Source organism: Melanotaenia boesemani, chromosome 5, assembly GCF_017639745.1.
Source record: "Melanotaenia boesemani isolate fMelBoe1 chromosome 5, fMelBoe1.pri, whole genome shotgun sequence".
Classification (NCBI taxonomy): domain Eukaryota; kingdom Metazoa; phylum Chordata; class Actinopteri; order Atheriniformes; family Melanotaeniidae; genus Melanotaenia; species Melanotaenia boesemani.
This window is the reverse complement of record NC_055686.1, coordinates 20,241,733-20,257,703: the sequence shown is the minus strand read 5'-3', so window position 1 is coordinate 20,257,703 and position 15,971 is coordinate 20,241,733. Positions and strand designations below refer to the sequence as shown.

At 39.9% G+C, this 15,971-nt stretch overlaps 1 protein-coding gene across 5 annotated transcripts in view; it reads right to left on the bottom strand.

The window, feature by feature from the left end:
- rgs12a (regulator of G protein signaling 12a) overlaps positions 1-15,971 on the bottom strand; it is a 32,470-nt gene that overhangs the window by 15,124 nt on the left and 1,375 nt on the right. For 2 of the 5 annotated variants that reach the window (XM_041986470.1, XM_041986469.1), the window contains exons 2-3: positions 13,972-15,850; positions 12,191-12,283 (exon numbers count right to left, since the gene is read on the bottom strand). In XM_041986470.1, coding sequence (XP_041842404.1) covers positions 12,191-12,283; positions 13,972-15,792 — 1,914 coding nt within the window. In that variant the 5' untranslated portion in view covers positions 15,793-15,850. Of the gene's footprint in view, positions 1-3,110; positions 3,227-9,508; positions 9,752-12,190; positions 12,284-13,971; positions 15,851-15,971 lie in introns of those variants that run through there. The other 3 variants (XM_041986471.1, XM_041986473.1, XM_041986472.1) reach the window with 3 other exon arrangements.

Sequence of the window (15,971 nt, the reverse complement as noted above, 5' to 3'; positions counted from 1 at the left end):
CACACACACACACATACACATTCACATCCCTGATTATGTGCATTCCTGAAAATTGCAGTCACAATGATAAGAGCTCATCTAGACACCCTACTTGAAAGGCCATCAGTGTCTACAATGGTCTGCCTTTCACTTGCTAATTCTGCATGAGTGGTTCATGTGTGTGTACATGTGTCTGAGTACAAGGCAACCAGCCCAACAACAACAACAACAAAAAACCCCAAAACCAGTAGCCTTGAAAGTCACATATTTCCAGGGGGCTGTAAAAATGAGCTGATTAGACTATTTTAAAGAAATTTTGTCTAACATATATTTTTTCCTTATTTATTTAAAGCAGAATTAAAAATGGGTCTAATTGGAAATTGTAGCTTTGTTAATAGCATGTAATGAATTACAGCTGAGCTACAGCTCCCTAGCTGCCCATTACAAGGGATGTTTTTGTGTTGAAGTAAAAGCCATGTATACTTAGTATCTGCAAAGAAGATGCAAAGCATTAAAGAATGTGAGGGAAGAGCTATATGTTGTTGACATTTGTGATCATACATAGAAGATCATACAAAAGCAGCTTCTATATAATTGCATTTCAAATTGCTGTTAACAGAAAACAAAATAGGGAAAAAAAGATTTCTTGAGACAGCCATGATTGACATTTTTCATTATTTACTAAAAACCAATGAAAAATAAAAACAGGAAAAAACAGGAAAATAATCTCTATATTATTTGCCAATTTAAAACTAAAAATGGTCTCTAATAGCCTATAATTGGTCACAAACTCTTCAGTTAACATTGCTCATGTCAAATCTTGAAATATATCAACATTTATTTAAATTCACAAGATCACAACTAGGATCACTACCTCAGCATTTAGCTTTTGTAAACCTTAATATTGATTGAGCTAATTTAAAGGGATTTAAAACCAAAGCCGTGGAGCTGTTGTCGCAATTCTATTTAAATACAAGGAAGAACATCTAAGCACTCTAGTCCAAGTACACTCACAAAACTGGTGCGTTGGAGGATTCATCTGAAAAGGAGAGACTATTTCCAGAAGAGTGTTTTCTGAGCTGCCACTTCAAAGTGTGAATATTAAAGGCTGATAATACGCATAAACAAGGCTCTTCTTCCACAGCTTGAGCTTTGCTTTGAACAGCACATACATTTATGATTTAGTATTCTTGCATTTTATGGAACTGTAAAATTGGGATGTCACAAAACACTGACATAAAAATAATAATAATAATAATCATAATAAAAATACAGTAACCGTTTATAGGGTTATTTTGCATTTATGTACTTACTGACAAGTGAATAAACATAAATTCAAAGTTGTTTCTATTGAGTTGATAACCTAAAACATGATACGTGAGCCTCAGACCAATTCCAGTCATATTGTGGATTAGAACTTCTTTTTAGTCTCAGCTGGTCATCTGAAAGCACCAGGGGGAGGGTTTTGTGCACCTGCATGACGCTCGATTCCATTTTGGGAGTGACCACATGTAAAATCTCTATCTGACACAGACCACTTAAACCACTAATTGTCTGTCACAGTTTCTTTACAACTCTGCTTCTGAGTCCACCTCTACAACGTCAACACCCAGAAGCCATCACTTCTGTGGTGGCTAGCATGCGTACAGTAATCATGGGTGGTGAGGACCAACATGAAGCTGAAACAGAAGGGAGAAAGCGAAGAGAACACCCACTCCATCTGTTTGTCCCTTTGGATCTAAAAACAGCCAAACCTCAAACTTTAACTACATAAAAGTGGAGCTCATTGTAGCAGACAAAGCAGACATCATGTCACACAACATGACATCAATATTGGGTTTGAACTTACAAAAGGTCTAACAAAGAGGGGTTTTAACTTTTCTCACCACTCCAGGGATCAAGGCGATACTTATTCATGAAACTATACAGATGATAAATATGAAAACTATCCACTTTATGTAAGAGCAAGGGTTATTCAGAGAAGAGAGGGAGAGTTATACTTAATCATGCTGTATTGACACATACACATGAAGCAATATTTCATGGCTTAAACTATACTCACACCAGAAAGACTTATGTTGATGAGAAAAAAATTGTTAAGGTTTAACAACTTTCCAAAACCAAACTATACTCAGTTTAAATGTAAAACAAAATAATATCAATTAGAATATTATGGAAAACTGATGATGTTTATCTGTAGGTAAGCTGAACTGGTAGAGGTGAAACATTTTCATTAGGTGGTGTGTCTATAATTGTTTTTGTATGTATATGCTGTGTTTTTTAATTTGTTATTGCTTCCTTACCTACCGCAACGAGGCTTCTACAATGAGCCTGAGGTGATGGCCCCTCTTGTCCATACACTCCCTTCCTCTCTTGACACCTCTGCTAACAAACTGACCACAGTGGGTGGCTCTGCAGCACTTCAGGCTCACAGTATGTTTCCTTTTATAAAAAGCTGGACTGCAAACAGCCCTTTGTCCTAGCTGGGATCCCCTTAAAAGGTGTCCACTTTGGGTTGTCAAAAAAATGGAAAATCAAAATTGAAATCAAAGTGAGTTTGCTAGCTCTGAAAAACTTGCTCTTAATTTGGAAAACATTTCACAGTGCCACAGTCCCCACGCCATACAGTCTGACATCTTAACACACTAAATGCCTAAGGAATGTAGATGATCACCCTCAGATAATGTATGATCTGTTGAGAGATCCCAACTGAGATAAACTAAGATCAGTGTTAAATCAGTTGAAACACAAGGTATAGTCACACGAATGCCAACTGCACCAATTAATGCTTCTTAAATGTTTGAAAGGTGACTTCTTTTATCTCTGAGGCTTGTTTCAACAGGTTTTTATCCTCAGAAATTTGATTGAGACATAATCTGTTTAGCGTTTTACCCGACTCTGATAAATAAAGCCCATTCTGATCTTTTTCCAGAAGTCAAGGCTCGTTCAGGCATTCCGCAAACAAACAACCACGAGTCCCTACCGTGTCAAACAGCTGTTCTGAGTGGGAGAGGAAAAGGCGAGCGACTAAGGAGATTAATGAGAAAAACAGCTGACTGAACAAAAGGAGTCTCCTCACTTCATACTGAGGAGGAAGAGGAGGCTCAGTCAGTGAGCCACTGTTTACTTACAGAGCTGAAGTTCCAGGTCCTTTTGAAGGAAAGTCTCTTTTTGAGACTCATTGTTCCTTGGTCTGCTAAACCAGCAGCACACAGACAGAGTATGTGTGTGTGTGTGTGTGTGTGGAAACGCATACCTGAACACTCCCCACCCAAAACTCCGCAAACCATGTCTGTACAAGTTGGAGAAAGGGAAAGAGAGGGAGGGAGTGGGAGGAAGAGATATGACAAGGTACTGGACAGAAAAGAAGACAGAACAGGAGTAGAGGTTGCGAAGGAGGAAAGAAAGATTTCCTTACTTTGCAGCTGTTGCTATGGCAACCTGTCTGACAATACATACAGTCTCTGCCACAGTGGCATAAAGGAATCAGGAGAATTAGCCCCCATTTATTCCCTGTCTCGCTAAAAAACACACTCGCTATTTGGAAACCACACTGACCTACCCCCTCACTTTTGTTTCCACGCAGGGCACTTGCTAAAAAGTGAGAGAAAAAAATACTCAGTTTTAAATTGAAACCATATGAATTTTGTTTAATTTGAATAAAAAGTTTGGTAGACCACGACTTGAACTCTAAGCCTCATTATCTGCTGTCACAGAGCACTATTATAGCTCTCAGACTGGTGGTCGTGTCAATCAGCGTTCTCTGCTTGTAATTAAGCTTGTGTATCAGAAAAATATATTTTTTTATTTCTTCTTTCTCTCTGCTGCAGTACTGTAGCTCCACATTTCTCTATAACCAGCATGTCTGTTTTTAGACTATCATTCTTACAGCACAGGTGGCTCATCGTAGATGAGATAAAATTCTGTGTGTTTAATTTAAATGTAAAAAATAATTTTTTTTTTAAAAAAACAGATGAGTCAAAGTATTTAATAACAGCCTTGTTTTCACGGTACATTTCCCCTGTTTCATTAGATTTCACCACGGTCTATCAGCTTGGAAATTAGATGTTTATCTTATGTGTGCATTGCTGCCTTCATGGTTTTGAAAGGTGCAATCTTGTTGACCTCAAGAGTGGTGTGAGGTGATGTATGTAAACAGATTAGAAGCAGAATGGATACAGAGGGAAAGAGAAATTGATTTTGCCAGAATACATTAAATGCTCTGGCAAGGAATGAGTTATAAAAAGCAAAAAGAGTTTCAAGAATGGTTTAGTTTGCATAAATATGACCTTTTATTAACTTTAAAAACAGTTTCTGGATAATGTTGTACACTGATGTATTAAATCACTGTGATTCTTGCAGTGTCCATTTGTCCATAGCAACTTTAAACAGTATAAAATGTTTTTTTTTAGTTATTAATAACCTTACTGCATAAAATGCATTACTGAGCAGCTTTCCATTTGTTAAGATGGTGTCACCTTGCTTACTTGTGAGGCTGTTTCAACACAATGACACACACCATGTGCATGCCCCCAAGACTCACCTCTACAAAGTAATCCACCAGAAATATGAACTTTTATACATTTGATGGAGAGCACAGCCTCATGCTGCACGGTGTCAGATTACGTAGCAGTAAAAGTTGAGTATCATTGAAGCTCTTGTGCCAACATAATGCCTTTTAGCAGCCATAGTGCATTAATGGATCAGTCTTAAGTTAAAGAGAACTGCCTTTTTTGGTATGAATATCAATGTTTAGCACTTCATCTGATGAATACTAAGAAGAGAGAGAAGTTCAGTTCTATTTTACACACTACTTCAGACGTGATGTTGAGTACAAAAAAAGAGGTAAAGTTATCTTTGCCTAATCCTTTAATTTAATGTATGAGTTTGTCTTTCATGGGCCCTAGTCACAATTGAAAGACTTATTATTTTACATTGCACAGATAAGGCTCCTGGCGCTCCAGGAAGGTTTGAGCCTAGTATTCCCTCGGCGTACTTTAGGCTATAGTGCAGAACCACCACGCAGAAAGACAGAATGTGAATGCTTTCATGTGAAGATAAAAATCTACCATGCAGTAATTAGAATCTATTTTTGGTGCTGAGCTGAGTCATTAATAACTGTGGCCACAGAAATCTCAGCACACGCAGAACAGTCAACTTCAGCTCTCTAGGTTTGCTTTGACCTTTGGCCTCCCCGAGGCAGAAATCTCACTGCAGCCAGGTGAGAACATCTGAGCACATAACGGGCGCAAAATGTGTTAGGACTCTTAAAACTTTGCCTTCAGCAAAACAATTTTTTAATTTCTTGATCTGCCTTACTAACTGAAGAAACAGAAGTGAGTTCTGAGCGTCTATTTGATTTAACCGTTATGTGGAACTATTTCTAGACAGGCTTCATTGCATCGATAACTGCTGCTTGTCACCAGACTAATTGTATGGCAAGTCCCACACCAGTCAGTCTTGACCCAAGACTGAAAATAATCTAGCCCTGCTATCTGTGGCAGACAACAAACTATTCCCTGAAAATAACATCAAGAAAGAGCCTTGCATAGAGGGAACTTCCTTTTGAGGGAGGGAGGGTGAGGGTGCGCCAGCTGATAAGATGGAAGACACATTTCTTTTTAAACCATGCGAGGAGTGTGGAGGAGAGAATAACAGGCTGATTTGGGGAATTATGAAACACCTTTGATAATAATGAAGTGTACACAGACAACCTCGTAGTTGACTTTGAAGAATAAGGAGTGGGATCCAATAACTTTACAAAGGGCAAATCTCGTCAGTCATAACAAATTTGCTAGACTCCATCATGTTAAAAAGGATCTGATGAGGTCAGCATGCTTATGTGATGCTATGGGGTGAGGAATGATAAACAACATGAACACAGTCAACATTCTCTAAGATTTATCTGCATTATGACCACAAATCAAGGACTGAAGTGTAACAACATATTTCATCATTAGCACACGGCTGATAAAGCAAAACTTAATATGGGATATCTAATCACACTCATTACATTTAATACTTGAGCTAATTATTAAGATTTTGAAATCATTTGAGAGACCTGGCTTAACAGACATAAATGGTTTTGTTCCTTCTGAACTTGTGTGTAACTTAAGCACCATAGATTTGTTGATTAGGTTTATTAATTTAACCTACAATTATCATATTTTAAGGAAAATGCTTATGTTAAAGTAAGAAAAAAAGCTACAGATTTAACATGAAATTTCATTGTGATGTTGATCTCTAAAGAGTTTGGGTGAAAAACTTTAGATCTAGTAAGTGTTTTCTTAAATAGATAAGAATTTTCTATCAGACTCTATAATGAAGCTGGGTGTATACATGTCTAGTTCTTGGCCGTGTGCCATGTAAACAGTCCAGACTTGTGGGGAGATGACTTTTAAGTGTAATCCTCTCTGTGAACAAATGGGTTGTTCAGAGTTGTATGAGTGATTTGCATGCAAAAAGAGGCCGTCATCACACTACATTTCATCTCTTAATCCTTCTGATCAGCACTAATCTACTGCCTTGAACAGGTTTTAGCCACAGCAGATGGGTACAGCTCTGCTTTTGTCTGGATTAAAATGGCATTATCATGATTTGTGCATTGCTGCGGGTGTGTGTTAGCCACTTGTTACTCATAAAAAAGCTGAGAGTGCTAGCATTTTTTTCTTTGCCTAACATGATGAAACTCCATTTCCAACAAAACAGAATGCCCGCACATCACAGCGGATTGGAGAAAATGCAATATGCAAAACAAGTAAGAAACTCTGGAGTCACATGGCACAACTGAAGGTGACCACAAAAACAGAATAACTTCAGAGAGGGAAACAAGAACCAGACCCCGTCTACTGCAATTTATTATCACAGAGAAAGGATTGCACTCACATGAACCCGGAGGGCTCGAGGTGCATAAACCACATAAGATGCCACCACACCCTTGTACCGCTTTCTTTATTTTCCCAGAAAAACCATCAGAAGTGGACTTTCCAACCTGAAACCCAACACTTGAATTAGCTCAGTGAGTCCCCCTCCTAATTTTCCTTTGAACTAAATGAAAGCTTAATGTACAGCGCATGGATACATTTGTTGTGTTTTGATAAGACCATAATATGAAACCGTATTTACATTCTGGTAATTTACAAAGCCATACTGTATGATGCCAAAAACATGAACTACCATGACTGTTTACTTGCTGTCCAAGTCCTACTGACCTTACACCCCACTGTTTAATCCTGTGGTCATACAGGGAACCTGAGCTCTTTGAGTTGGATGCCAAGGGAGTGGTAGCAAGTTTGGACTACATTTATTCTTCTTGGTTGTTTACAGTGAGTCTTTAAGAAATGGGAAAAAATAAGCCTGCGCAATAGTTGGAAAACATACAATAAGCAGTGTCATGTTGAATATTGTGATATACATATAACAAATACATAGACAAATAATTTGGTGTTTAGTGTTAAAATAATTTCTAGTTTAGGTAAACGAACTTGACTAGTAATCTTTCACTTAAATACCTAAATATTTAATCATACAACAGTCATCAGCTGCAGTTCAAGAGAACATGACACATGGTTTCATACAACCTAAAGCAATAAAGTCATGCATAAGCGAGAGAAATCAATACACATTAATACAATTTTTAAATCCTGGCCAATAGAAGAAGAAGTACTAAAAATGCATCACGAGGGAATGGTTGTGTTATTGCTATCAAAGTGAAGTGTAGATCCACCTGGCTGCCTGCACAAGCAATTTTTATAACTTCCATAGCATGAACTAGGAAAGACCTTGGCCTGGTTCTGCAGTATCGTCCACAAAACACAAGGCCAGAAAGATACCAGCTACATTCACTCCCCAAGTCAGTCTGAAATCCCCTCCAGTTCACTCCAGGCAGGATGTGTAGCAAACACGCTCCAGGGTTATCTGAACTACAGGTGATAGGTAAAACGTTGAACACACTGAGTAGTCCAATGTATGCCAAACATGTCTGAACTGCTACCAGGGAAGTGATAAAAGACCTTGGCAGCTAAAGCCGTTCCTTGTTGAGTAACCTCCACACCCCTGGTGGAAGATTCTCCTTCAGTGAGGAAGAGAAATATAATAATAACTCTAGTGAGTAAGGTAAATAGAGAGTGGGGAATGAGTAATTTCCAGAAGCTGAAGTCTTGGTTCAGACACAGCAAATCAACAGGGGATGACAGAGAGCTGTGTGGTTTACTAAAAAATATATATCATAATCCCAAATGTGCATGGATGATGTCATAGCGTTGGTGTGAAAGCAGCCAAGAGTGGAGCTGCAGCTACATTTTTCTCCATCAATAATGAATTTCCGTGGTTACAGTTTGGTCAAACAGCAAACTCAGCAACCACAGCCACATCTGGTCATCTGGTTATTGGCATATTCATGTGCTGAGCAGCTGGACTTTTAAATGCCTTCTACTCAACTTGTGTTGTCATGCAGGACAGTGTATGTAATTGCAATAAACATCATGCGGGAGAAGGAACGGAGAAGAGGAATCATAGTGGAGACATTTAGAAAATGTCAGGCTGCTTAGTCTTTGCTTCCTGTAATGCTAGCCTAAGGACACATTTTGTGAGCACAACTGTCCACCCACTCTTTAGTGGCCATGTGATGTCAAGGAGATAAAAGTGTGTCGTGTTCTCCCACCTCTGTCGCTAATCCCCAAGAACGCACTATTCCAGCTCATCTTCTCAAGTCATGATATCAAAAACAGAGAGAACAGATGTAATCGGTACTGGCATCAAATCTTTCTAATCATACCGGAATCATTAAAATTCAAGTTGATCTCTCTTTGCATATGCTGTGAATTATTCCTGTGTACCTGAGATGCTAAGCATATGCATCTCATATACTGCTGCAGGTTAACATATCAACAAAAAAGATGTAAAATAAAAAAGGTATTTCCAGAGATTTTGCTGTGAGAAAAATGACTAAGGAGGCTGGTGAAACACAGAAGAGACATGCCTAAACAAAGCAAGCAGGGATAAGGTAAAATCACATGCAACCGTTTCAAGTTGAGACTAAACTGTGGTTGTAATGCGATCACCTCAGAATACAAAACAACTGAACATTCAGTGAAGATTTTATCAGTCTTTCACGTTGAACTGAACTTTTCTCAGAGCTGCTGACTTTAAAAAGGGTAATTTCTTAGGGATAGTAGCACAGGGCGCACTTCATTCAAAGGCCCATGGAGTTAATAAGAATGAGCCTCGGTCACTTCATAAAACTCTTTCAGTGCAACATCTAATTTAAAGTCAGCGTGCGTCTTGATGTAAAAGCAGGACTGCATTTCACTTTATACAGCAGTGCAGTGTGTGTCATACAGCACATGGGAGTTCAGCTGGCACTGGTCAAAACATTCCTCTGACAGACCACACAAGCTAACCACTGTATGCTGCTCAAAGGCTACAACAGGAGAGCCCAAAGAAGGAAAAGTGTGAAAGATGAAGATGCTATCAGACATAGAAGTCAAGACAAACAAAGCAAGAAAGACCTTAAGATTTTAGGACTTACAGAGTTGAGAGTTAAAGTTTGCTCCATGTACGGCGCTGTGTATGTGTGTGTGTGTCTCGTCTTCAGCGCTGTCCCTCACAGCTGGTGTGTGTAGAAGAGTCCATCCGCTGGCTCTCCTCAATGCATGTGCGAGTCTATGTTTGCAGCGCAGGGAGACAGAGTTGAACGGGGGAGGAGAGCGCATGCAGAGGAGCCGAAAATCCTGACAGCTACTGGGAGTTCAAAAGCTCCCTCTCTCTTCCTCCGCTGCCGGTTCCTCTCCCACCCTCCCTTCCTCCCTCTTTGCTGTGAATTCCTCCTCTTTCCTTCTCTATTTGCCTCCGTCACCGTCTCAGTGTCTTTATGCCTACTCTTGGTTTCTGCTACGCCCACAGAATAGATCTATTACCCGCAGGCTTGCAAACAAGAGCTGCTAACGTCTCCACACCTAAAAGGAGAGGAGAAACTTCACGTTCATGGAGCAAAAGAGGTGCCCTAAATATCTCCCAGCAGGGACTTGGATAAAATGGTGTGCTCTAGCTAATGGCTCACATTAACAGATGTTTTCACATGCAGCAACACCTTGGAAGACAGAGTCAGCGTGAACACAAGCACAGCAGCCTACTAATGGTGTCATCTCTGCATAGCTGAACACAGTTATCTGCTGAGCATCACAGGCACAAAGCATCTGTTTGGTGGAACAAACAAGAAGTCTGTGATGTACAAAAATAATATAGCTGTGGAGCGGTACAGTGGGATGTGGGAGCATTTGCACTAAGGCTCTGACAAGCTCTGTAAGGTAATAAGACAAGGAGGTACAAAGCTGCACAACCTTTGACATGTCCAAACATAAAGGGTTTGCTGCATCTCTGCATTGGAACCAACACAAACACAGGATTACAAAGCTGTGTTTCCGTCTACAGAACCAGAGAGGCACTAATTAGTAACCAACAGATTATGACTTAGTCGCATCATTTTGTGTCCGAGCTTTCGAGGACAAGCAACAAGGATTTGCTTATTCTTGTACCAGCCACCATGACAGCCATGCTACAGACCAAGCAAAAAGCCTGATTCACTTCCACATTGTTCAACGCTTCTGTACTACACAAATCAAGGCCACATACAGGGCTTATCTGCAGGTGTCTGTCATAAGGGGTGAGGAGGAACTCCAAAACAGTCTCAGGGTGTCCTTGTGAGTCCAGATGCATGCACTGAATGAGAGCTTATCATGTATATTTGCTAACCTTCCCATTCAGAGCTTCCTGACAGCTTCAGTTTCTAGTTTAAGTCTTCTGTTTCATGTACAAGGTCTGTATAAGCTATGTATTAATTTATACTGTAGATTAACCATGTCTGTGCAATAGTGCAAATCCTGATAGAACAGAGGCGTGAAGCCTAGGTTGCACACATACAAAAACAATGTGTAACAAAGCAAACTGATGGTATAAGACAGAGTGCACTGTGCCGCATGGAGGAAAGCATCCAGCCTTCCATCCAGCCAATGCTGTTTTGTACATCAGAGCTAGACAACAGCTCACAGCTTTATGTTTTAAATGTGCCAGTAGAGGGAATAATACCATAGTCTCATAGCAAAGCTTAGAAAAGCACATTCATCATTAATTGATGCAAAACCATTTTTATTTCTAGAAAACCAGAATAAGTAAATATATACTAAGTAAGTAAATAAGTAAATATACAAATACATAATGAGGAACAGCAAGTAAAACCTTGAGAAGACATAAAACACATGGCAAGAGAATATTCACACAGCAATGAGCTTGAAGCCAAACAGAATACAATACAAAAGAAATCATTTATTACTTACTCAACGGTTGTAACTTATCACAATAAAGCAACAAAAACTGTTGTCCAAACATAAGATTTATGATTAACAATGAAAAAGGAACGCTACAGATGCTGCAGCCTTTTATAGCCACTTATGCTGCACATCTGGGACAGACCTGCTCAGAAACTGGCACTTTTTAACAACAGCAGATTTGTAGTCTGCGTCTCTGAGTGCAGTGTGTGGTATGTGACTAATGCGTAGCTATACGATGTAGTATGCACCCATTCGGTTTGTTCTTGTCTGTCTTCATGTACCTTCAAAGTAATTAGTACATCAAGGAAATGTGTGTGTTTCTGAATATGAATCAGTCTGCATGAGTAATGTGTGCAAGTACAGACAATTGGAGAAAGGGTTCCTCAGTGATGTTAATTTGAGAGAATGTGGGCACGATATTCAGAAGTGCAGCAGTGCTCATTAGCAAGACCAAACAAACAGGTCCATGACTCTGATTCACACAAAGACCACATTGTGAGTTACCCCTTGCCACAAGTGTAGCAGCAAGCGCAGGGTTCAAGGCAACGGAAATGAAAGGTTGGAAAAGAACTGAAAGTGGAGCAGAATGAAAAAAACGAAGGAAGGTTCAGCTGAATATCCACATTAATGACACAAGCTTTTTAGCATATGAGTCAGAATAAAAAGCACAGAAAACCGTCAGGCATGAAAAACAAAACTTAATTTAATCTAAATTTTGGATGATTTTCCATGTCAGAAACAGCACTACATGCCATAAAACTCCTATTTACAGGCTAAATAAAACAAGTAAAAAGCTTAAAATGTGATTTAACAGGTTTCAAATTTCCCCCAAAAAAATGTGCTGGAAAGAAAAGAGCTGGTAAGAAAGAGAATTTGATCCCTACCTCAAGATCATCCAGTGATCGCGCCAGGCTGAGACGTTTGGAAGAGCGACGTTTTGAGGCACGGATAGCTCCTATACCCCAAAACCTGGATATCTATTAAAGTAGAGAGACAGATTAGCAAAAGTATATAGACTCATGTCACTGACAGCTCTGCCAACATCTGGCTGTACCATTTGGTTTATTCTTTTCAATTCAAACCAGTTTAATTGACAACAAAAGGACATAACTGAATCTGCAAAGCTAATCTTGATCATGCTTTTAACATCAGTTGTGACTCTGAGGTAGAACCAGGACATTTTATGACTTTATGATTGTGTACAGTTTTTGTCTGGACTTTTCATAGATCATGAATTTACTCAAGGAGTATGCATCAACGGGGTTTTAAGGGAGTCTGTTTAAACGGAAGGTCTGGAAATCTGAAATTCTCCTCTTAATTTTGTTGGATTTTTCTGCAAAATCTTCTGCATCCACACAAGTGCTGCTTTTACAGCCTAATACAACCACCATAGGAGAGCAGATAGAAGCAACATAAAAGATATTGCATTCTAACCATTCCAGTCTCTCTTACTGTTTTGATTGGAGTGGTTGCGGTTAATGTTTAAACAAGAGTTTAAGAATTGCAGATAATTACCACTGCATGACATGGGCTCTACCCTGTAATTTCCCTGGCTTCCTGTCCAAGATTGTCTTCATTCTGATCTAAAGCGAGCTGTAAGACAGAGACGTGATCCAACTCTGGCTTAGAAATGTAGAAAAAAGTTAAGTGGTAAACTAGTATAAATGCAGTAAATGGGGGATGAAAAACTCCACAACTGAAGCCGAACCTTATCCAGCACACGCTGCATGAACCCTTGATTTACAAACACACATTCACAAACATGCGGACTAATTGGAGACTTCTTTGTGGCCAAGTGAAAGAAAATACTGTATATAAACATACTTTTTTCTCTCTTGGACGAAGCTTCTTCCTGGGACTACATAGATATACAGTGACATCTTGTGGACAAAGAAGAAACAAACACCAAACAAAGTTGTTTTCCCCTCATATCCATGTGTAAGACAATGGTGAGATCCTTTGCAAGTAATTTTTTTAAGCTAATTTCATAATCAGCATCAACTGGCTGTTTCAATAGTGGTATTGTATTTGATTTTCGATGTCACCAAAAACAGACCTAATGACTCACTTTCATAGTCTTGACACAACTTTCGATAAATTCAATACTTCCTTGGTCAGAGTGTCAAAAAGTACACAAAAATATGCTTATGTCTCATACGGCCATGCTGAGCTTTTTAAAGCTTGTTTACAGAGCTGAAAGATTTTCTATTTACATATAACTAAACTACCTTTGCAATAAGTGGAATAGCGAATCATAATATATTTTTACATATTTAGAGTTGCAAAAACAGGACAGAACACTTTAGGTCACATCAGGTTATTTGCTAAACTGTTATTATTATTGCTGTTAGTAATTACTTATTATCAATGTTTTCAAACCAAAAGGGAAAACAACAGAATAGAAACCACATAGGAAAATGTGTCTCCAATTTATTCAATCAGATTCTCTTATATATGTGCAAAAAAATCACATAATCAAAGATAACACATAATCAATAGTACAAGATTTGTTTTAACCTATTCAGGTTGCTGAAACTGATGTGAAAAGAAAAAAACTGTAGTTGGCAAATCTGTAGGGTAAATGTATACTACTGTCTAGAAGCAGTATTTTAGATAGCAGCTGCTGATTCCAGCTTTAGAGTCTGTAAGAAGTGTTCTCACTTACATTTTTGTTGCTACCATCCGTCCGCTGTTTCTGTCTCTGTTCAAGAAACCTTTTGGTCCATTCCTCTCTGGGGGGAAGCATCATGCCTTCAGCTGACTGGTACTTCTGTGAGGGTATCTGGCTCATTGGAGGGGGAAGGTTATTTGTGCTGGTACTAAGGTTAATGTCGGAGGACCAGTTGTAGGTGGGTGTCTCTTGAGGGACAGATTCATTACTTAGGACTTTGGGCCATTTTGACCTTGAGAACCACCTTTGGCTACTTCTGAGGGGATCTCCAAAGAAGTTTGTTTTTTTAGGTAAAGGTAGAAGGGGAGGTGGGGGCTTGAATTGGAATTCTAGCCTGGGTGGAGGACCTCCATAAAAGCTTGTTAGAGAATCAGGGCCAGGTAGTGACTCCAAAAGGGAATGTGTGCTGGCACTATTCTCTGGATTAAGTATTTGGCCATTCTTGGATTGGTTTATTGGGGTGAAGTCTTTGGCCGTAAGATAATCCCATGGACAGCTGGGGAGGTGGGTCCCAGGATGGTTTTGGATTTCACAAGGGAAATCCCTGTCCGTTCTCTCCTCTGGTGGAGAAGCATTTCCAATACCACTGTCCCCATGGCTGCTTGCACTGCCTTGTTTGCTAGCGCTGTCATTCTCCTTTGCTTGTTGCTGAGCCTCAGCGTCCAGTCTGACTCTAAGTCTTTCAACTGCCTCCCCCATGTCACTATATAGGACTGTAACAAAGTGAAGGACATCTTGAGGGGTCTGAGGGAATTCCAGGCATCCCAAGCCATCTGAATCTGGAGTACAGTCAAAGCCAAAGCGGCCAGCAATCCCTATGTGATCATCATGATTCCCCAGCTCTGGGTCAATAAAAAATACATGGCAGGAGGCACGCAGAGGACCATCCTCTGGTACACGGCCATTGATAATATGTGCTGTTGTGACCAGGCAAAAAAAGCGTGGATCTTCAGCACACACAGCTCCCAAGACAAGGTTCTCAGCGGGGAAGGCAGCCAAAACAGCTCCCGCATCGTCGCACAGTCGAATGCAATCAAACATGATCTTCATCATTACCAGAGTATGGGTATCCTGTTCTGTCCCCAGCTGGCGGATTCTCTCCAGAATGGCTTTTAAGCATTCATCCTCGGATTCACTAGTGTTTAAAATCAACTCAGTAGTACTCAGGTAGCCCACTACCAAAGTCATGTTTAAAACAGTCCATTCTGGATTAACTTCGTCTGTCTCTGTCAAAACAGAATCTGTGTCCTTCACTGTTATTGTTTCCTCCTTTGATTGCGCCGCTAAAACACTCCACTGTTGAGACCACTGTGACATGTCAGGCTCTGAAACAGGCCTCTGTTTAGAAGTGACATCATTGCTACAGTTAAAGGAGGATTTGCTTGAGTCATCTGATATTGTGCGGAAAACACCTTGCTTTTGGAAATCACCATTTTTCTGAGCAAAGCCAAATTTTGCATCATTAAGTATGGGGTTTCCCATTAATCGACCTTCTGTGTGCGCCACCAAACGCAGTGGCCCTTTACAGCTGCCAATCAGCTCCACCACAGTCTCATGTGATGCTGTGGACACATCAGCTCCATTAATGGCCATGATGCGATCTCCTTGTCTAAGCCCTACCAGGTTAGCAGGGCTCCCCTCCATGATGCCACTCAACACACATGGCCTCTGTCCTGTAATAGTAAAGCCATACCCCGCGCGACCACGGATGACCTCCACACCCCTGAGCTCACCATTGGCACTCAAATCCAGACGCCTTCTTGCGCCCTCAGGCTGCCCTTGTATCCTCATTTTAGTTGTAGGAGGCCGTGACATCCAGCATGTGGGAAATGAAACACCTGCAGATTGCCAACACTATTGTGTTGTTGTCATCCTACAATTATGGAAAATGAGAAAAACATAAAGAAATTCATTTAAAAAACAGTAGTTTGTTTGCAGTGCATCAAATTGCACCAAAAATGTAAAAAAATTGTCATAAAGGAACAGAAAATAAT